Source organism: Bombus vosnesenskii, unplaced genomic scaffold (genome assembly GCF_011952255.1).
Source record: "Bombus vosnesenskii isolate JDL3184/JDL3185 unplaced genomic scaffold, Bvos_JDL3184-5_v1.1 scf7180000013311, whole genome shotgun sequence".
NCBI classification, from domain to species: Eukaryota; Metazoa; Arthropoda; class Insecta; order Hymenoptera; family Apidae; genus Bombus; species Bombus vosnesenskii.
This window is the reverse complement of record NW_022882959.1, coordinates 1295681-1310233: the sequence shown is the minus strand read 5'-3', so window position 1 is coordinate 1310233 and position 14553 is coordinate 1295681. Positions and strand designations below refer to the sequence as shown.

The window sequence follows — 14553 nt, the reverse complement described above, 5'->3', positions numbered from 1 at the left end:
AAGCAAACATCTTCCAGCTCTCGAACTCCACGTTCGACGTGCGCACGTACACGCGCACACAGGTCAAACGGACACACGTTTTATACGAGTTCGCGTTCACGTACGATGCGAGAAGACTGGCGCCACATCGAGGCTTTCAACGGTCGCGACGTTAACCCCGTAGTCACTTATGCAATCGGAAGGCTCATCGAAGGATGTGACACATTATGCAGCCACGTATAAATCATACGGTCAGGGCTGCAGGCATTGGAATTATCGAGCACGCCCACTTACCGACAGATAAGCCAAATACTGGCCGACCCAAGGCGAGCTGCACGAAATCGCGCACTGGTCGATCGTCGCGCTGGGGTGTGCCGGGGTAAGAAGACGTTCTTCCGCGTCGAAATCGACCGAGTGATTCGTTTAATCGCCAGCCACAAACATAGTTTTCTCGGAGGTATTTTTCGTCCCGGTTGATTCGAATCTTTGGCTATGGAGAGACAACCGGCTGGTTCCAAGAGTAGTTCGTCGAATTGGTCTGCGTGGCTATTAAAATCGTCGGATGTAAAATATACGTTCGATCGTTGTTCGAACGCTCTTCTACGCTGCAACGTAATTGTATAACGCAATCGACGGTTTCGATAAAAATTCGCTAAGCATTCGCTTACGAACGTAGCAAAAGACACGAACGACTGGTCCGTTGAAGATTCCATATTCTACGCATAACACGAACCGTATCGCCGTAGCAAGACGAAATATCACGAGAGAACGATTTATTTTAATCGTACGATACGAAAGGAGGAACTAAGGAGATCGGCGCTGTCAGCATGAGACTTGCATCGATTATCGTCGAGCGGTCGATCAACGAGCAAGATAGCTTCTTTGGGGATTCTTTTTCGGAATTTTTATAAAAACTACACCGGGATTTCGTTCCCAAGACAAGTTCGTGGACTGGCAGCAGCGTTGCTGGCTGAGCAGCAATGGAATGCCACTTTTACCTTAACGGACGTTTCCAACGATCCGTCCGGTAAACCAAGCGAACCAAAAGCGAGGGAGCTCGCGAACCACGATGCTGTGCCGATAAACGCGCTCCCGTTTCGTTTTGCACCTGCTTCGCGGATTCCTTATTTCGGGCGTGTGCGTAAATGAAGTTGCCAATAATGATTCATTGCGCGGTGCGTTTCGCAGTAACTGGATACGCGGAACCTTCTTCTAACGCTCGTTTCCGTAACGCTAGCAATTTCTCGCGCGTCGATGAGAACGTCATCGAACACCGATGTTCAACCGTGAGTCGTTTATCGTTCGAAACCGATACAACCGATGGAAAAAAAGGCCGTTTAAACGCCCTCGAAGCACTCGTCATCGTTGAAAGTTCTTTCACACAGGCATCCCGCGTACGTCGCACAGCTTCTTCGACGACTCCGAGAAGACGCGGCGCTGCGTCGAGGGGCGTGAACGCGCGCAAAAAAAAAGATTATTTCGCTAGTTAAACGCTAATTAGGCCCCGGGCGGCAATTCGCTCGGTCTGCACGTCGCCGAAACGAGAACGTTGATCCGTCGAAATCAATTTCAAACTTCGAACACAACCACCCGATAAATCGCTTAACGAGGCTCGGCTCACACCGACGTTCTTGCGTTTCCACTCACTCATTTTTTTCGTCGCGTTTTAACCCTCAAATTCCAATTGCCAGACTCGTCGAATAGGGTAACGCTTGTTGTCGGGATGCTTATAAATGGCGAATTAAAATCTGAGAATGAAAGTTCGATATCGATCGGTAAGAACGAAGAGTGGCGAGATGGAAGAGAAAACGGGATTATTTCCCGTACGAATTAGTACAGAGGGAATGCGCGTAGAACGTTATACGGAATAATTCTAATAATTGGCACTAATTCGAGCTTGATTGCATTATTAGTCGCGTGGCTAATGGAGTTACTCATTGAATGCGATTGCATCGCGGTGAGTAGGTATTATTAGATGCAATACACGTTCTTCCATCCAAGCAATTCACGCATCTCACTTTAAGAAAACAACAAATAGATCCGACACGTTGCAACGTATCATCCGTCAGAGTATCGAACATCCGTACGTTCTTATTTCAGAAAAATATTCATAAATTCTTTTCGTTTGTTACCGTAACTAAATTTCACGCGGAACACAGCGAATACGTATACATACAGTGCACCACAAATCATATAGGTAGACTGTTATAAACAGCACCGAGTAAGAAGACTTTCTTTGTCCACCCGCATCCATGGCTGCATAAATGTAAATTTAACAATCGCTTATCGGAACGTGTTACACGGCGATAGAGGGCGAACAAGTTCGGTTAAAGACGCCGACTCGAGTTGGAACCGGGTTCACGACTGTAAATGGCTTATTTACCAGGAAGGTGGAACAACTGAAAAATCTTTATTTCGAAGAAAAGACTACTGGTTCCTCTTTAGCTTCTTCTCTCTTTAGGCTTCTTCCTTCGAACGAAAAAATCTAAGGCGATCGTAGGACGAGAATCGTTGAAAAGCTAAATCGAACTTCGGCAAAAAGAAACTATTTTTCGTTGGAAATAGAGTTGAAATTTCTCGAGCTGCGATTTATCGTCGATATTACCCTCGAAACCCTTCCAACCTAACCCTTCGAACTTTAGATCTACCATACGTCGAGAAAAGCACAGACGACCATAAAAAGAACAATACTCTTCGAACTACCTACTCTAAATTACGACGCAACGCTTCAGGAACCAAAAAAAAAAAGGCAAGCCCTCCAAAAACACTCTTTGCGAGAAGAGAAGAAAAAGAAGCTCGAAAAAGAAGGAACGGAAGAAGCTCGAAAGAAGAAACCAGGTTTCCCACGTGGACGAAAGGTTTTGCGGCCGTCAAACGGTTCCAATTGCATCGAAATTCATTTTTTCGTAGGACACGTACGATCCGTGGCTCGCCTCGTGACGAAGAAGCGTTCGAGGCTGGTTTCGAAGGGGAAAAAATTGCAAGGCGTATCGTGAAAGATGGGTAAGCACCAAGCGGAACATTCATGCTCTAGTGAAATTAAATACTAGCGCGGCGAGAGTGCGTATAGAGTATAAAGCCGCCTCGAAGCCATTTAAACGAAGCCGAAGGCGAGGATATTCGCCTGGCTTTCCACCGCCATAAATCTTCGCCCGACGTACCGACCACGTGGTGCAACTGCTATACGATGACCACTTTGTCGCTGCCCTTGTCCGAACGTTGCGCGCACGATTCCCTTCGAAAGTTAAGATTTCGCAAATTGCCCGATTACCGTCGATTATTCTTCCGTTTCTCCGACTCTGTTGGTAATCGAAGATCGACGATCGGATCGTTGGTCATTGGATGGCCCTTTATTTCCAGTGGAACAATATCCATCGGCATGGAAGAGTTAAAACGGAGGTGAATGATACCTATAGAAAGAGATTATATGTATTAAAGTAACCGCTGGTTACTAAAAATACACGTTACGTCATTGATATCGTTTTGCCTTGGTAATAAACGTTACATACAATTATTGCGTGTGACCTGTTTATATGAAGCGCCGCCACAATGATTCATAGTTGTGCGTTTCTGCAATTAAAGAACCTATTATACTTGTATTTAATAGCTCTGTTCGTACAACCAGTAATTCTAACGGTTGATTACAATTTCTCGAATAACAGTTTAACGTAGTTACGGTAATCGTTTGTCTTACAACTTATTCGCAACAGCTGCTGCCGTTAATATTTAATTGGTTAAAAAGTAATACGACGTGATCAATGGCCTAGGAATAGATTTAACGTATCGCGCGTCAAGTTTCACATTTCGATAGGTGATACAAGTTACATAGGAAATATCGCGAGAGTTTATTTTAAGTCGATAATTGTCCTACGTATATATATATATTATAACGCGAGGAAAGACGCGCGTGTAACTTTAGCAGCAAGAAACGATAACGAATATATTCCATTCATTGTTAAAATTCCATTCTTCGAAGCACACAGGATGTTCTTCTTGTGAGACGCGCGTATACATGCACACAGACACACTGGGATTACTAGGTGCATGCTAGAAATAACGCTAAAGTCTAATTAGTAGGCGAACAATAACGACGAACATGGCGAAAAGTTAATGAATGCAATCGTGTAGTCAATTTGAATTTTAAATTTCATTGATAGCATCTAGAACCAAATGTGAAGAAATAATGGTTAACGCTTTTGGTTAATTAATGCGGTCTGTCTTACGTTTAATATAATTGGCCTGCCAAAAACTGTCAAATACACGGATTAATTGGCTACGTCGGCGAAACGTTTTTTAACTAAAAATATATAAATATCAGAGAATACTAGAAACCCGAATATTCCATTACCGTCTTATTACAGCGTGTGGTTATCGCAATTATTATAACCGCCAGTGTTGGAACGAATCTAGAATATATTAGCTAATGAACGATAGTTCGAAGCAACTGTTTCGACGACGATAGTATCGTACAACCAATAATGAACCAAGACCACAACTTACTCGTGACTTATAGTCGCAATTTGATTGTACGTTTATCCTGACTCGATCATGAGCCACCGTAATACGATCGTGACTACATCGCTGTCACTATTGTTCGTCAGTGTCACGACGCTGTCATCGTGACCATGACCATGACCGTCGCTATAAAAATAATGCATTTACGATCATTGCTGTTTCGCTTTTAATATCGTCACAACTATTTCTGCCTTTCGACTTATAAACGTTATAAACGTTATTATTCTCGTTACTAATAGCACCAGTTACGTCGTTATCTCACAACGGGTAACTCAAAAACCACGATTTAAAGAACTTATTTTCATAAATCTATGTATGACACGGGACAGTCTCGATCGCGAATTTCAACCTAGATTTCGAAAGATAATGTTTATAATTACCATTTATCTCCGCTTTCCGACTTATGGAGTTGGTAAGCACCGTCGGCGGTACCCCTCAAACATTAATAGCAAGAATCAAAGGACGAATCGCGGTAGGAAAATATAGAGAAGTTTCTGCGCGTGATAAAAGCGAACGTACGAGAGACTATACCTGCGATTAAAGTTACATTCGAATAATCGCGTTTACGGCGCTCGTCCAACCTAACCGACCGACCAATCATCGAATGGACGATCGAGCGAGCAGCGAGATATCCGGCCATCCGGTTTTCACCGAGCGTCTAATACAAGACGGTCGTGATCGTTCCGATTTACTCGGGCCGTAGTCATAGTACTCCAGCGTAGCACTTATTGTTCAGTCGTTACGACGTCGTCTGGTACGCGCTGCCAACATCCGGTCGCGTAAACTTGCACGCGCGTACGACGCTCGTAGTAAGCTCGTAGTACGCGCAAACGAGCCGAGAAGCCGCGAGTTTCGTGCACGAAGGACATTCCCACTCCTACACGGACCGTTTCTTTCTCCCGTTCAAATTATCCGGCGGAAGTGGCCCTCACTTTCCCTATACACGCTTCAGAAATTTCTCGACTCGGCCAAGAAACAAACGAATAAGCCCGCACTAGGGCTACGTTCGATCGCCGGATACGGAGAGAGGAGAAGGCCTCTCGCATGCACGGTTCTCGAGCCGTTGGCGATAATGCGATTCTATATTCTGCAGCGACGATAGTAACGTAGCAACGATTCGCGAGCAGTGCCTCCGCACCACGAAATCGGCCAACCAATTTTTATTAATCTTCTAACGACGCGAAGGATAGGAACGCAAAATGTCACGTTTATTGTTCTTCGAGTACATATAATCGATACTGTATATACTATAATGAAACATTTTGTTATTTGTTGGTCATAGGTGATTGCGACGTAATTGTATCGTAACAAAAGACGCTTTATCGTTCGCGTACATCGCTATGAAACAATTTTAAAATACGGAGATGGCTATTAGTTTATTCGAGATAATTTACGATAGAAGTTGATTAAAGTTGCAAGTTTTAAGTCCAGATCCGATTACGTGTTGATTATACGATCTTGGAATTACTACTTACATCCATTGCATCCTTATACCTGATCACGTGATCTTAGAATTACTCAATCCCATTTATCTTTTCTCTTTCCGTGGTTGCAGAGATTTGCCGCGGAATCGAGGCTATTATTCCATCACGGTGAAAATATGGAACGCTATTTAAAAAACTCAAGGTGACCTCCATACTTCTTAATCCCTTGCAGTTCCACAGAGTAAGATTCCTAACCTATCGTCTTTGGATCTTTTATTTTACATCTACCAATCTTTCTTCGTAAATCACTGCTTTGATCTGTTTTGTGATAAAAGAATGGAATTTCTCCGTTTCTCGTCACGCGTATATGGTGTATTACAGACAACACCTGAAGGAAGTCGTTCTTCGTCGAATGGAACGAGAGTCCTTCGACGTTTTCTACCGATATTTTTATCTTTCACAACCGATGAAACGATCGATCAAATTTTACACTCGAAAATGTGGATGAAAAATAACAGAACATTCGAAAAGAGTGGAAATTTCGATAGCAAAGAGCAAAGTAAAGAATTTCGACATTGTATATCAACGAACAGAAACGAATGAGTCCGGACTTGTCCGAACTCTCTCGAGTCAATATCGGATTGTGATCACATGGAACCCCATGCCACGTTATTAGAAATTTGAACATGGTCACGATTTAACGTGGCTATTAAATGTAACAAAATATCATCGAGGAACATGTAACTCGAAGATTTGTTGCAATTCGATGGAAAAATACGTTTTGGAAAAATGGTACTCTTAGTGGAACGTTTAAAGAAATTTATCGCTGTAAAATTGCGATGATCGTAATATTTTGTACAATAAGAATCGAGACGAACGTAGGCAGTTTGTATTTATTAGGATATATACGATAAAGATCCTGTAATTTCCAGAATTTCAACAGGTTTCCTATTATCGATTTGCTAGCGACTCGCGACTTATGGTACTCGCACGAAGGAAAACGTTCCTTACGTAACGTCCACGTGGTATGGATAACGTGGAAAAGAAAGAATAAGATCGATACACGAATATAGTTACTTTACTTTATACCTGTTAATAATTTTGAACGTTTATCGCCACAAAATTAAACTTATTCTTTTAACAAAACAGAGTTAACCTTTCGTGCGACTATAAATTCTAAAACGAGAAACTTGCAAACTGTACTCGTCGTACTGTACCGTGTACTCGTCGATTTCGCTCTGCGGCGAAGGAAAAAGATGAATAAAAAGCGGCATTTCGCTGGAAAGGGCAATGTTTTTTGGTTGCGAGCAATTGAAGGGTTTAAATCCCATGACGAGATATTTCCACCTGTTCGCAGGTTCTAGCGGAAATGCTGAATCTCGCACGGCACCGAAGGGACTAGACTAGACAAATCGTACACGTTGAAAAAAGCTTGCCAGGTGACGGAGGGTCGAAAGACGGCAGGTTAGAACGCTACACCTTGGTTCCGTGGATATCGTGGACGTCCCTGAAATAACACGAGACGCCGAAGGTGGCGACCCTGTAGGTGGCAGTCGCGCTGGGTTCCTGTTACACGATGCGAATCCGGCACTGGCGCCCCAGTCATGCCAACCGATGGTGGGGGGACAGTTACGTTTCACGTGACACGCTGGCGCCTTGGTGGTAGGGATCGATCCGTGATCACGTGACCGTTGGCGCCGAGATGGTGGGGACGCACCTACCACCCCTTCGGGAAGAACGAACTGGAGAAGAGCGAACCACGGCAGGAAGACCGGCGGCATTCTGACCTGGTAAGTCGCCAGTGTCGGATCGTGAGAAAGTGAATAAGACTAAAGCACCGGAGGACATTTAAATCGACCGTGTAAGCGACAATCGTTTTTAAAAGCGAAACGGTTTCGCCGCGAACTGTCTACGACGCGGACGCAATTGACGGATTACGAGCTACGCCAAACCAAATTACGCTTATTTATTACAATTCCTACGTCGTACGAACCTTCGGCCGATCATTTTTATTCGTTCGCTACCAGTGTGTGTTGACGCGCTATTGTAACGCGTTTTCGGTTCTTTCTTGCTCTTTATCCTCGATCGAGAGAGACCGTTTCGACGAAACCGAGGATACGCGAAGAAAAACAGGAAGAGTCAAACACAGAAGAAAAGAAGAAAAAGAAAAAAAGGTACTATACAAGATCGAGAGACCGGTAGCTACTTTGGACAGCGAGAATAGGAGAGACGAAAGTAAAGTGTGTTGTGCATGGAACGCAAGGGATAACAAAATCGGTAGACCAGCTTTTTTTCCCACAACTTTGTCGAACCCCGACAGATTCTCGCCGTTGTATATATTGTTTTCGCGTAAACGGCCTTTAGGTGAGTGATATTCGAAGTCATCGCCCGAAACCAAGGTCCTGTTACGTGTATATATACACGCGTACGCACACGTTCGACACGCGTGTATTCCTCTGTTAGTTTTATTTTGTGAAGTGTTGAGCAGTGTCCTGGGCGAGGTAAGCGTCTTGCCGTGCGAATTCGTGCCAACTTCTCTAGCCGTGGCCGTATCTTTACGATCGATTTGTGCATGCTCTGTCTGGTCGCGCCGGTGAAAAACGGTTTGGCAACGTGGCACGTGAATAAAGTGACACCGCGACGACGACGACGACGGCGACGGCGTCGGCGACGGCGCTGAGAAGAGACGGAAAATACGAACGAGAGGGGAAAAATACGTCTGATCTTATACAGCGAGGATTCGTTTCGCGTCGTCAACGACCACCGGAATCTTGACACGTACACACACACGCGCGCACACACGCGCACACACACACGCACACACGCACACACACGCACACACACCGTGCAATAATATCTTCGATCGCGAGCAGCAGCAGCAGCAGCAGCAGCAGCGGCAGCAGTCATCGCATACACAGCCGAGAAAAAGAAGAGAAGGAGGTGGTGGAGGAGGAGGAGGAGGAGGAGGAGGAGAGGTTGTGCCGCCGCCGCCACCGTTTCTCTTTGTCGTGTGTGTGCGTGTTTCGAGAGGTTAGAAACGCCACGGGATCATGGATCTGCTTTGCTGCGAGAACACGGCGGTCGAGCGCAGAGCTTACGCCGATCCTGCCGTACTTGGCGACGACCGTGTGTTGCAGAATCTTCTGAAAACCGAGGAAAGATACGCACCCAGCAGTTCTTACTTCGAGTGCGTGCAGAGGGACATCTCGCCGCTCATGCGCAAGATCGTCGCGGAGTGGATGTTGGAGGTGAGCAACTGTTTCCGGTCCACGTGTCGCCCTTGAATTTTCCAAAATTTAACCATTAACCGAACCTTATCGCCGCTCCTACCATCGCGGTTAGATACGTTACGTTGTTTTTTACGCGTCTCGATGAAATTAATAGCACGATCGATGGTACTTTGCGGGAAATCGTTGGTGGAAAAGTCGAAGGAGTCTCGCGACTTTTTCGATAGTCGAAAGGGTCACGGATTAATTTCCATTCGTTTTAACGAGATTCGTTTTACGCTGTCACGTAGAACGCGGTAGGTTTCGATGACTTGTTAAGTTATTAAATCGCTGTGCAGTGAAAACGAAAAAGAATTACACGTTATTATATATCGGTTATCGTTGTCATTTTATACGGCCTACCAGTAAACACTCGCGTTACGTAAAAGTTGGCAATAATCTCTCTCGCACCAACCATTTCCACGCAACTATTTATTAACAATGTATCGATATAATATGTACCGATAGCATTATCGCTTATGTTATACGTAGAACGCATTAATAAGCTACGATCAATCTCGTTTTAAAGTTCCATCTGCGAATACTTAAATGTCACGACGTCGAGCAGTCGATATACCAGTAGGATTTCGTTTGTCATCGAGAACATTAACAGGCCGTAACGCGTAGAGGCGTAGAGTGGTCGAGGTTTTTCATTCGAAAGAGATCGCGTGACGAGGAATTCTTTGAATCCAGGGTGTCACAGCCGAGGGAACCTCGTTAGCGTCGAACAGATCGAACAGAAAATTCCGTTATATCGGTGCGTTTGGGTAGCGCATGGAAAGCTCGCGGAACGTATAACGTTCGTGACTTATTTTCGGCAGCGGTGAGCGCGCGAGAGAGAGAAAGAGAGAGAGAGAGAGACGTCCGATGACGTCGAACGCGCGTCCGGGGTCCCTTTAAAATTTAAAAAACACGCTTGTTGCGTAGGTACGCAACGGCTTTTGGCTGGCGGGGCGCTCTCGCAATCTTTTACACCGTCATTGACGAGCGGTCGAATCATGTCAGTGGGATCACCGCGTTACGTCACCTGTGCGTTACCAAATGCGTATCGATGCGGACAAACACGACATTTGCAAATCCGGAGATTCGAATCTTGCCGAGAACCTTCCTTTTTCAGCCAACTGTGGAATCGAGTTAAACTTTCGTAGAGGAAATTTCAAATACTCGAGCAGAGGATTCTTAATGCAATTCCCTAGATAAATCTTGGTCGAATCTTATGGCAATTTACGAATGATAATTCTCTGGGTAAACCTTGCGCTCGTATTGCGAAAATTCGTATAAATTGAAATATCTAAAGAATTAATATGTAATTATATTGATTAATTATATCGATCAATATACGATATAGTTTTAACATAGATAGTCGAATCGAGTCACGGAATATTATAGGATACAACTGTTGGATATTGTAATGGAAAGGTGCGAGATATTAGCCAAAACGAAAATGAAGGTAAACGTCGTCCTAGATGTTCGTCGCGTAATCGTATTCGTCGGTAGACTTCCTTCGACGGCTATTATAACGAATTCCCGCTTCCGGATCGAATCGTAAGATTTCAAGATTAATTTTTCCTTCGAACGCGTCTCTGACTCGCTGACAATGTAGTCTTCGTAGCTCTCGGTTACATTTAAATTTCTGCTTTTCGAGTCGAACGGAAATATCCGTGTTTCTCGGCGATATCGTTTGCTCTATCTGGCGACAAAGTATCTTTTTCTTTTCTTCTTTTTTTTCCGCTCATGACTAACATAATGGTAATCATTTCATTGTTCGGTATCCTGGTTGATCATTTGGTCGGTTCGGCTTCGAATTTCCTACGCATACATATGTATACGAGATTCGACTGAATTTGTTCCACGATCAACGACGATCGCTTTCTTTTAGTTAGCTGGTAAGAGACGTCGACCGTCTCTTTTGATCGTTGAAAAGCGAAACATTGTAACATACGACGTCCTTTCATTGGCACATTGATATCGTTTTAAAGAAATAAATCCGAACTCGTTAAATTTTGCAAATATCGTACGTTATCGAACGTTATATTGCAAAGCGTATTCAGTAACGAAAGTTTCGAAATTTAACGGAATAAAGTTTCGCAATTCTGAATTTTTTCCACGTTGAATTTGTCATATTTTTTAACGCTGGAATTAAACGAATATCAGAGTTATCTAAAATATTTGACTAGATTCGATTGGACGAGGAAATCGAGCAACTGAAAATCAGAAATTCGCACGATCAAAATCCTTAGGCTTTCTAATGACGTAACGCTAGTTAAATTAGAAATCGTTGATAATCACCGGTATCCAGGCCACGATTAACCCTCCGTTGTCACGTTTCGTCACGAAATTACACCGAGATATTTAAAATCTCGGTTGTATAACTCATTTTATAAATACCGATAAGAAGGATCTATCTAATCTATAAGTCTATAAATCTTAACTCCTGATGCAATGTACATACGTTCGCCGATTTTGACTTTCAATTCGTTCCGATATTATTGCTAGAAGATCTCGTAACGTTAGAAATCGATTGTTCCATTCGAATACGATCGTCGTGCATTGCACAAAAGTGTCCGATTCTATTTGAAGGTAACTTTCGACAGCGTCTCGAGTGCGTTCTAATCTAATATAAAAACTTGCGATTTCACTTTTTATCAATTTACAAGTGGCGCGAATAGCGCCAAGCACTCGAGGTACTTACACTATGCTTATAATCAGAACTATAAATGTCAAATACTTACTAATTGCAGATTCGTTAAATACTCTCGCACCCAAGTTTCCGCTACGAGATATTTGGCAATTTGGTACGCGTAAAATATTACAATTTATCGTAGTAAACGTCGAATGTTTCGCGAGATTTAACGAACGTTAAACTTATCCATAGTAATACGATTAACGCTAATCGTACTGTTACAAGTATCGAACAATTGCAAATTCGCTAACGCAATTTGAAAACAAAGTTTACTTAATCTACTTTTCTTACTTCCATCTTTCCGTCTTTCCGTCTTTAAATCTCGCACAAATGCAGCAAACTGGCTGCACGATTTAATTGGAAGAAAGTAAGTTACGTCGGAAGAATAATAAATAAGACGCGAACCAGCAAAGGCATGGATCGGTGGGAAATTTAAATCTGTCGATTCTCAAGGTGATTCGATAATCGTGGATCGTTGGCGTTAAGATATTAATCGTGTTTAAATGTCCTTGGAAGTTCCTCGAACTATCCGAAGCCTCTTAACCAGGCCGATTTCCTGCGATTCGCGGTTCAAGGTCCGGTTTATTCAGCTGCCGATTGATTTTTTTGCACGATTAATTACAACGATCAGGAGGTTTGTAAAGTCGGCCTTGAATCATACGGGTACGTCGGGAACGTGACCGGACTGGATCGTGTCGTACACGCGTGTCGAAGTCCACCGCTTTGAATTCTTTGGTATTAGAGGCACTCGCGAACGATTCATTCGGTCCAAATTCATTCGACGTTGTCCTTTCGCTTCGTTCTCGCGTATCTCAGGCGTATTTCACACGGAGGCGAGTCTCTGGTAATCGGTCGATCGCTAAACTCGCGAAAGAAATCTCGCGATGAAAAAATCTCGATTTCCTCGGAAGAATCGCAGAATCTCGTGCAACGAAATCATCGGTTTAGGGTTAAAGGTCGCCGATGTTTCAATTTGAAATCCCGTTAAATATGCAAATTTGTTTCTGTTTATACTCTTCCGCTTAATCTTCGCGGCTTTGATGTGCTAATAAGAGTTTGGTTGCCTCGACCATCGTGTTTCTTGAACGAAATCCTTTTAGAATGGAAACGTTAATTGTTGTAGTTGGGAATAAATTACCATGGTAACCTAATTGGTTCCATGTTATCAGTATCGGTTCGAATAATTTGTAAATGCAACGCGTTAAATTCAACCTACGTGCTGTGACAGAAGGCGGGATAAGAAAAACGTAGAATATAGAACGATATAACGGAACCGATTTAATTTTAAATCCCAACATTATTCACGACAGAGATACTCGTTGGCGTCGACGATTCGTTAGTTAAAACGAAACGTTTATTTGGTAGTCAAAAATATTACAACGTTGGATCAAGGTTTCTTCGATGAACGTGAAATTATAAAATTTTAAATGCAAAATCTCGAAATTCATTTAAATGTGTAAAGATGTGCTAAACGCGCTTATCGTTTTATCGTTTTCCACGACTATCGGTATCAGCGACAAACTTTACGTTCGATAGCTATTCAATACGATCCATGACCTATTCTAATGAATAAGATCTGTTAAAATCACAAACGCTCGAATATTTTCAGAGGTCGCAACATCTATAGATCGCAAACAGTCCCATTGAACTCTAAAAGAATCTTGGCTGACCCCGGCAACGTCAAACGCGTTTCCTTTCTTCTCTTTGTCGGATCTGTATCGAAGGACGGATTAAAGTTTATCGCAGCAGATAACCAACGTACAAACCTCTCTATCTTCTGCCACCACTTGTATATAGTATATAGGAATGTTTGACGATCGGCGAACAGTTGTTAGAAGCCGTTGCCTAAAGCCTGATAGGGCAATACAAAGCGTTGTCCGGAAAGTTCGCGTGTGGTATCGATAACTCGTGTTCCATAAGAGATAACGATAATCCGTACGACGTTGTGCACGCGTATCGTGCAGCGATTTGCAGCACGATCGTACGAAGAAACGATTTTCTAATTACGAACAGTGACGTTTTTTTTTCATTACGTTCTATACATTTCATTTTCGTGATATCGAATGTTCTTCGTAGCGAGGCGAAAGGAAGGCGTTCAAGGAAGTCTGATAATTGGTGCGACAGTTTTCACAAAGAGAGAATGACATGCAAGAGATTATGAAATGCAAGTAGTATGGAATTTTCTGCGTTTGGACGCGAATTTTCGCAAAACGGTTCGTTAAACTAATTATCTGCGGTGGCGAGGGCTAACGGATGACCGTCCGGCAGATATACAGACGAGTTTGTTGGCCCACGGTTTTTATCGGCTAGCCTTCTCCGCGTTCCTTAATTCCAGCTCGAAACGTGTTGCCCGTTCGAACGAGAGATATCGAGCCCCAATTCGGCCAAACTTTCTTTAATATTTGAACAGATGCACGATGTAATTATCCAAAGCCTTTTCTCTTAATTCTTCTCCTTTGCAACGGCCGATCGAGCGGAATGGTTCCGCCTTCTTCTTTTCAATGCACGAAATTTGCTCGCTCCATTGTCTCCCTCTGCCGTGTAACTTCATTTAGCTTGAATAATAGGACTTTTTTTATATTCGTAAGCGTCGTAATTTTTGTGCGATTCTTTTCGAATAAATTCGTGCGAGTTTCTTTACTTTACACTGTAGATTAAAATTTGACCAACGGTGTGCATAGCGAAC

General features: G+C 43.3%; 1 protein-coding gene across 1 annotated transcript in view; it reads left to right on the top strand.

Annotated features, from left to right (window-relative positions):
* The first annotated feature begins 8752 nt into the window (after positions 1–8752).
* LOC117234950 (G1/S-specific cyclin-D2) overlaps positions 8753–14553 on the top strand; it is a 45200-nt gene continuing 39399 nt past the window's right edge. Inside the window, exon 1 of the mRNA XM_033496542.1 lies at positions 8753–9166. Within this exon, the coding sequence (XP_033352433.1) occupies positions 8969–9166 (198 nt within the window). The 5' untranslated portion in view covers positions 8753–8968. The remainder of the gene's footprint in view (positions 9167–14553) is intronic.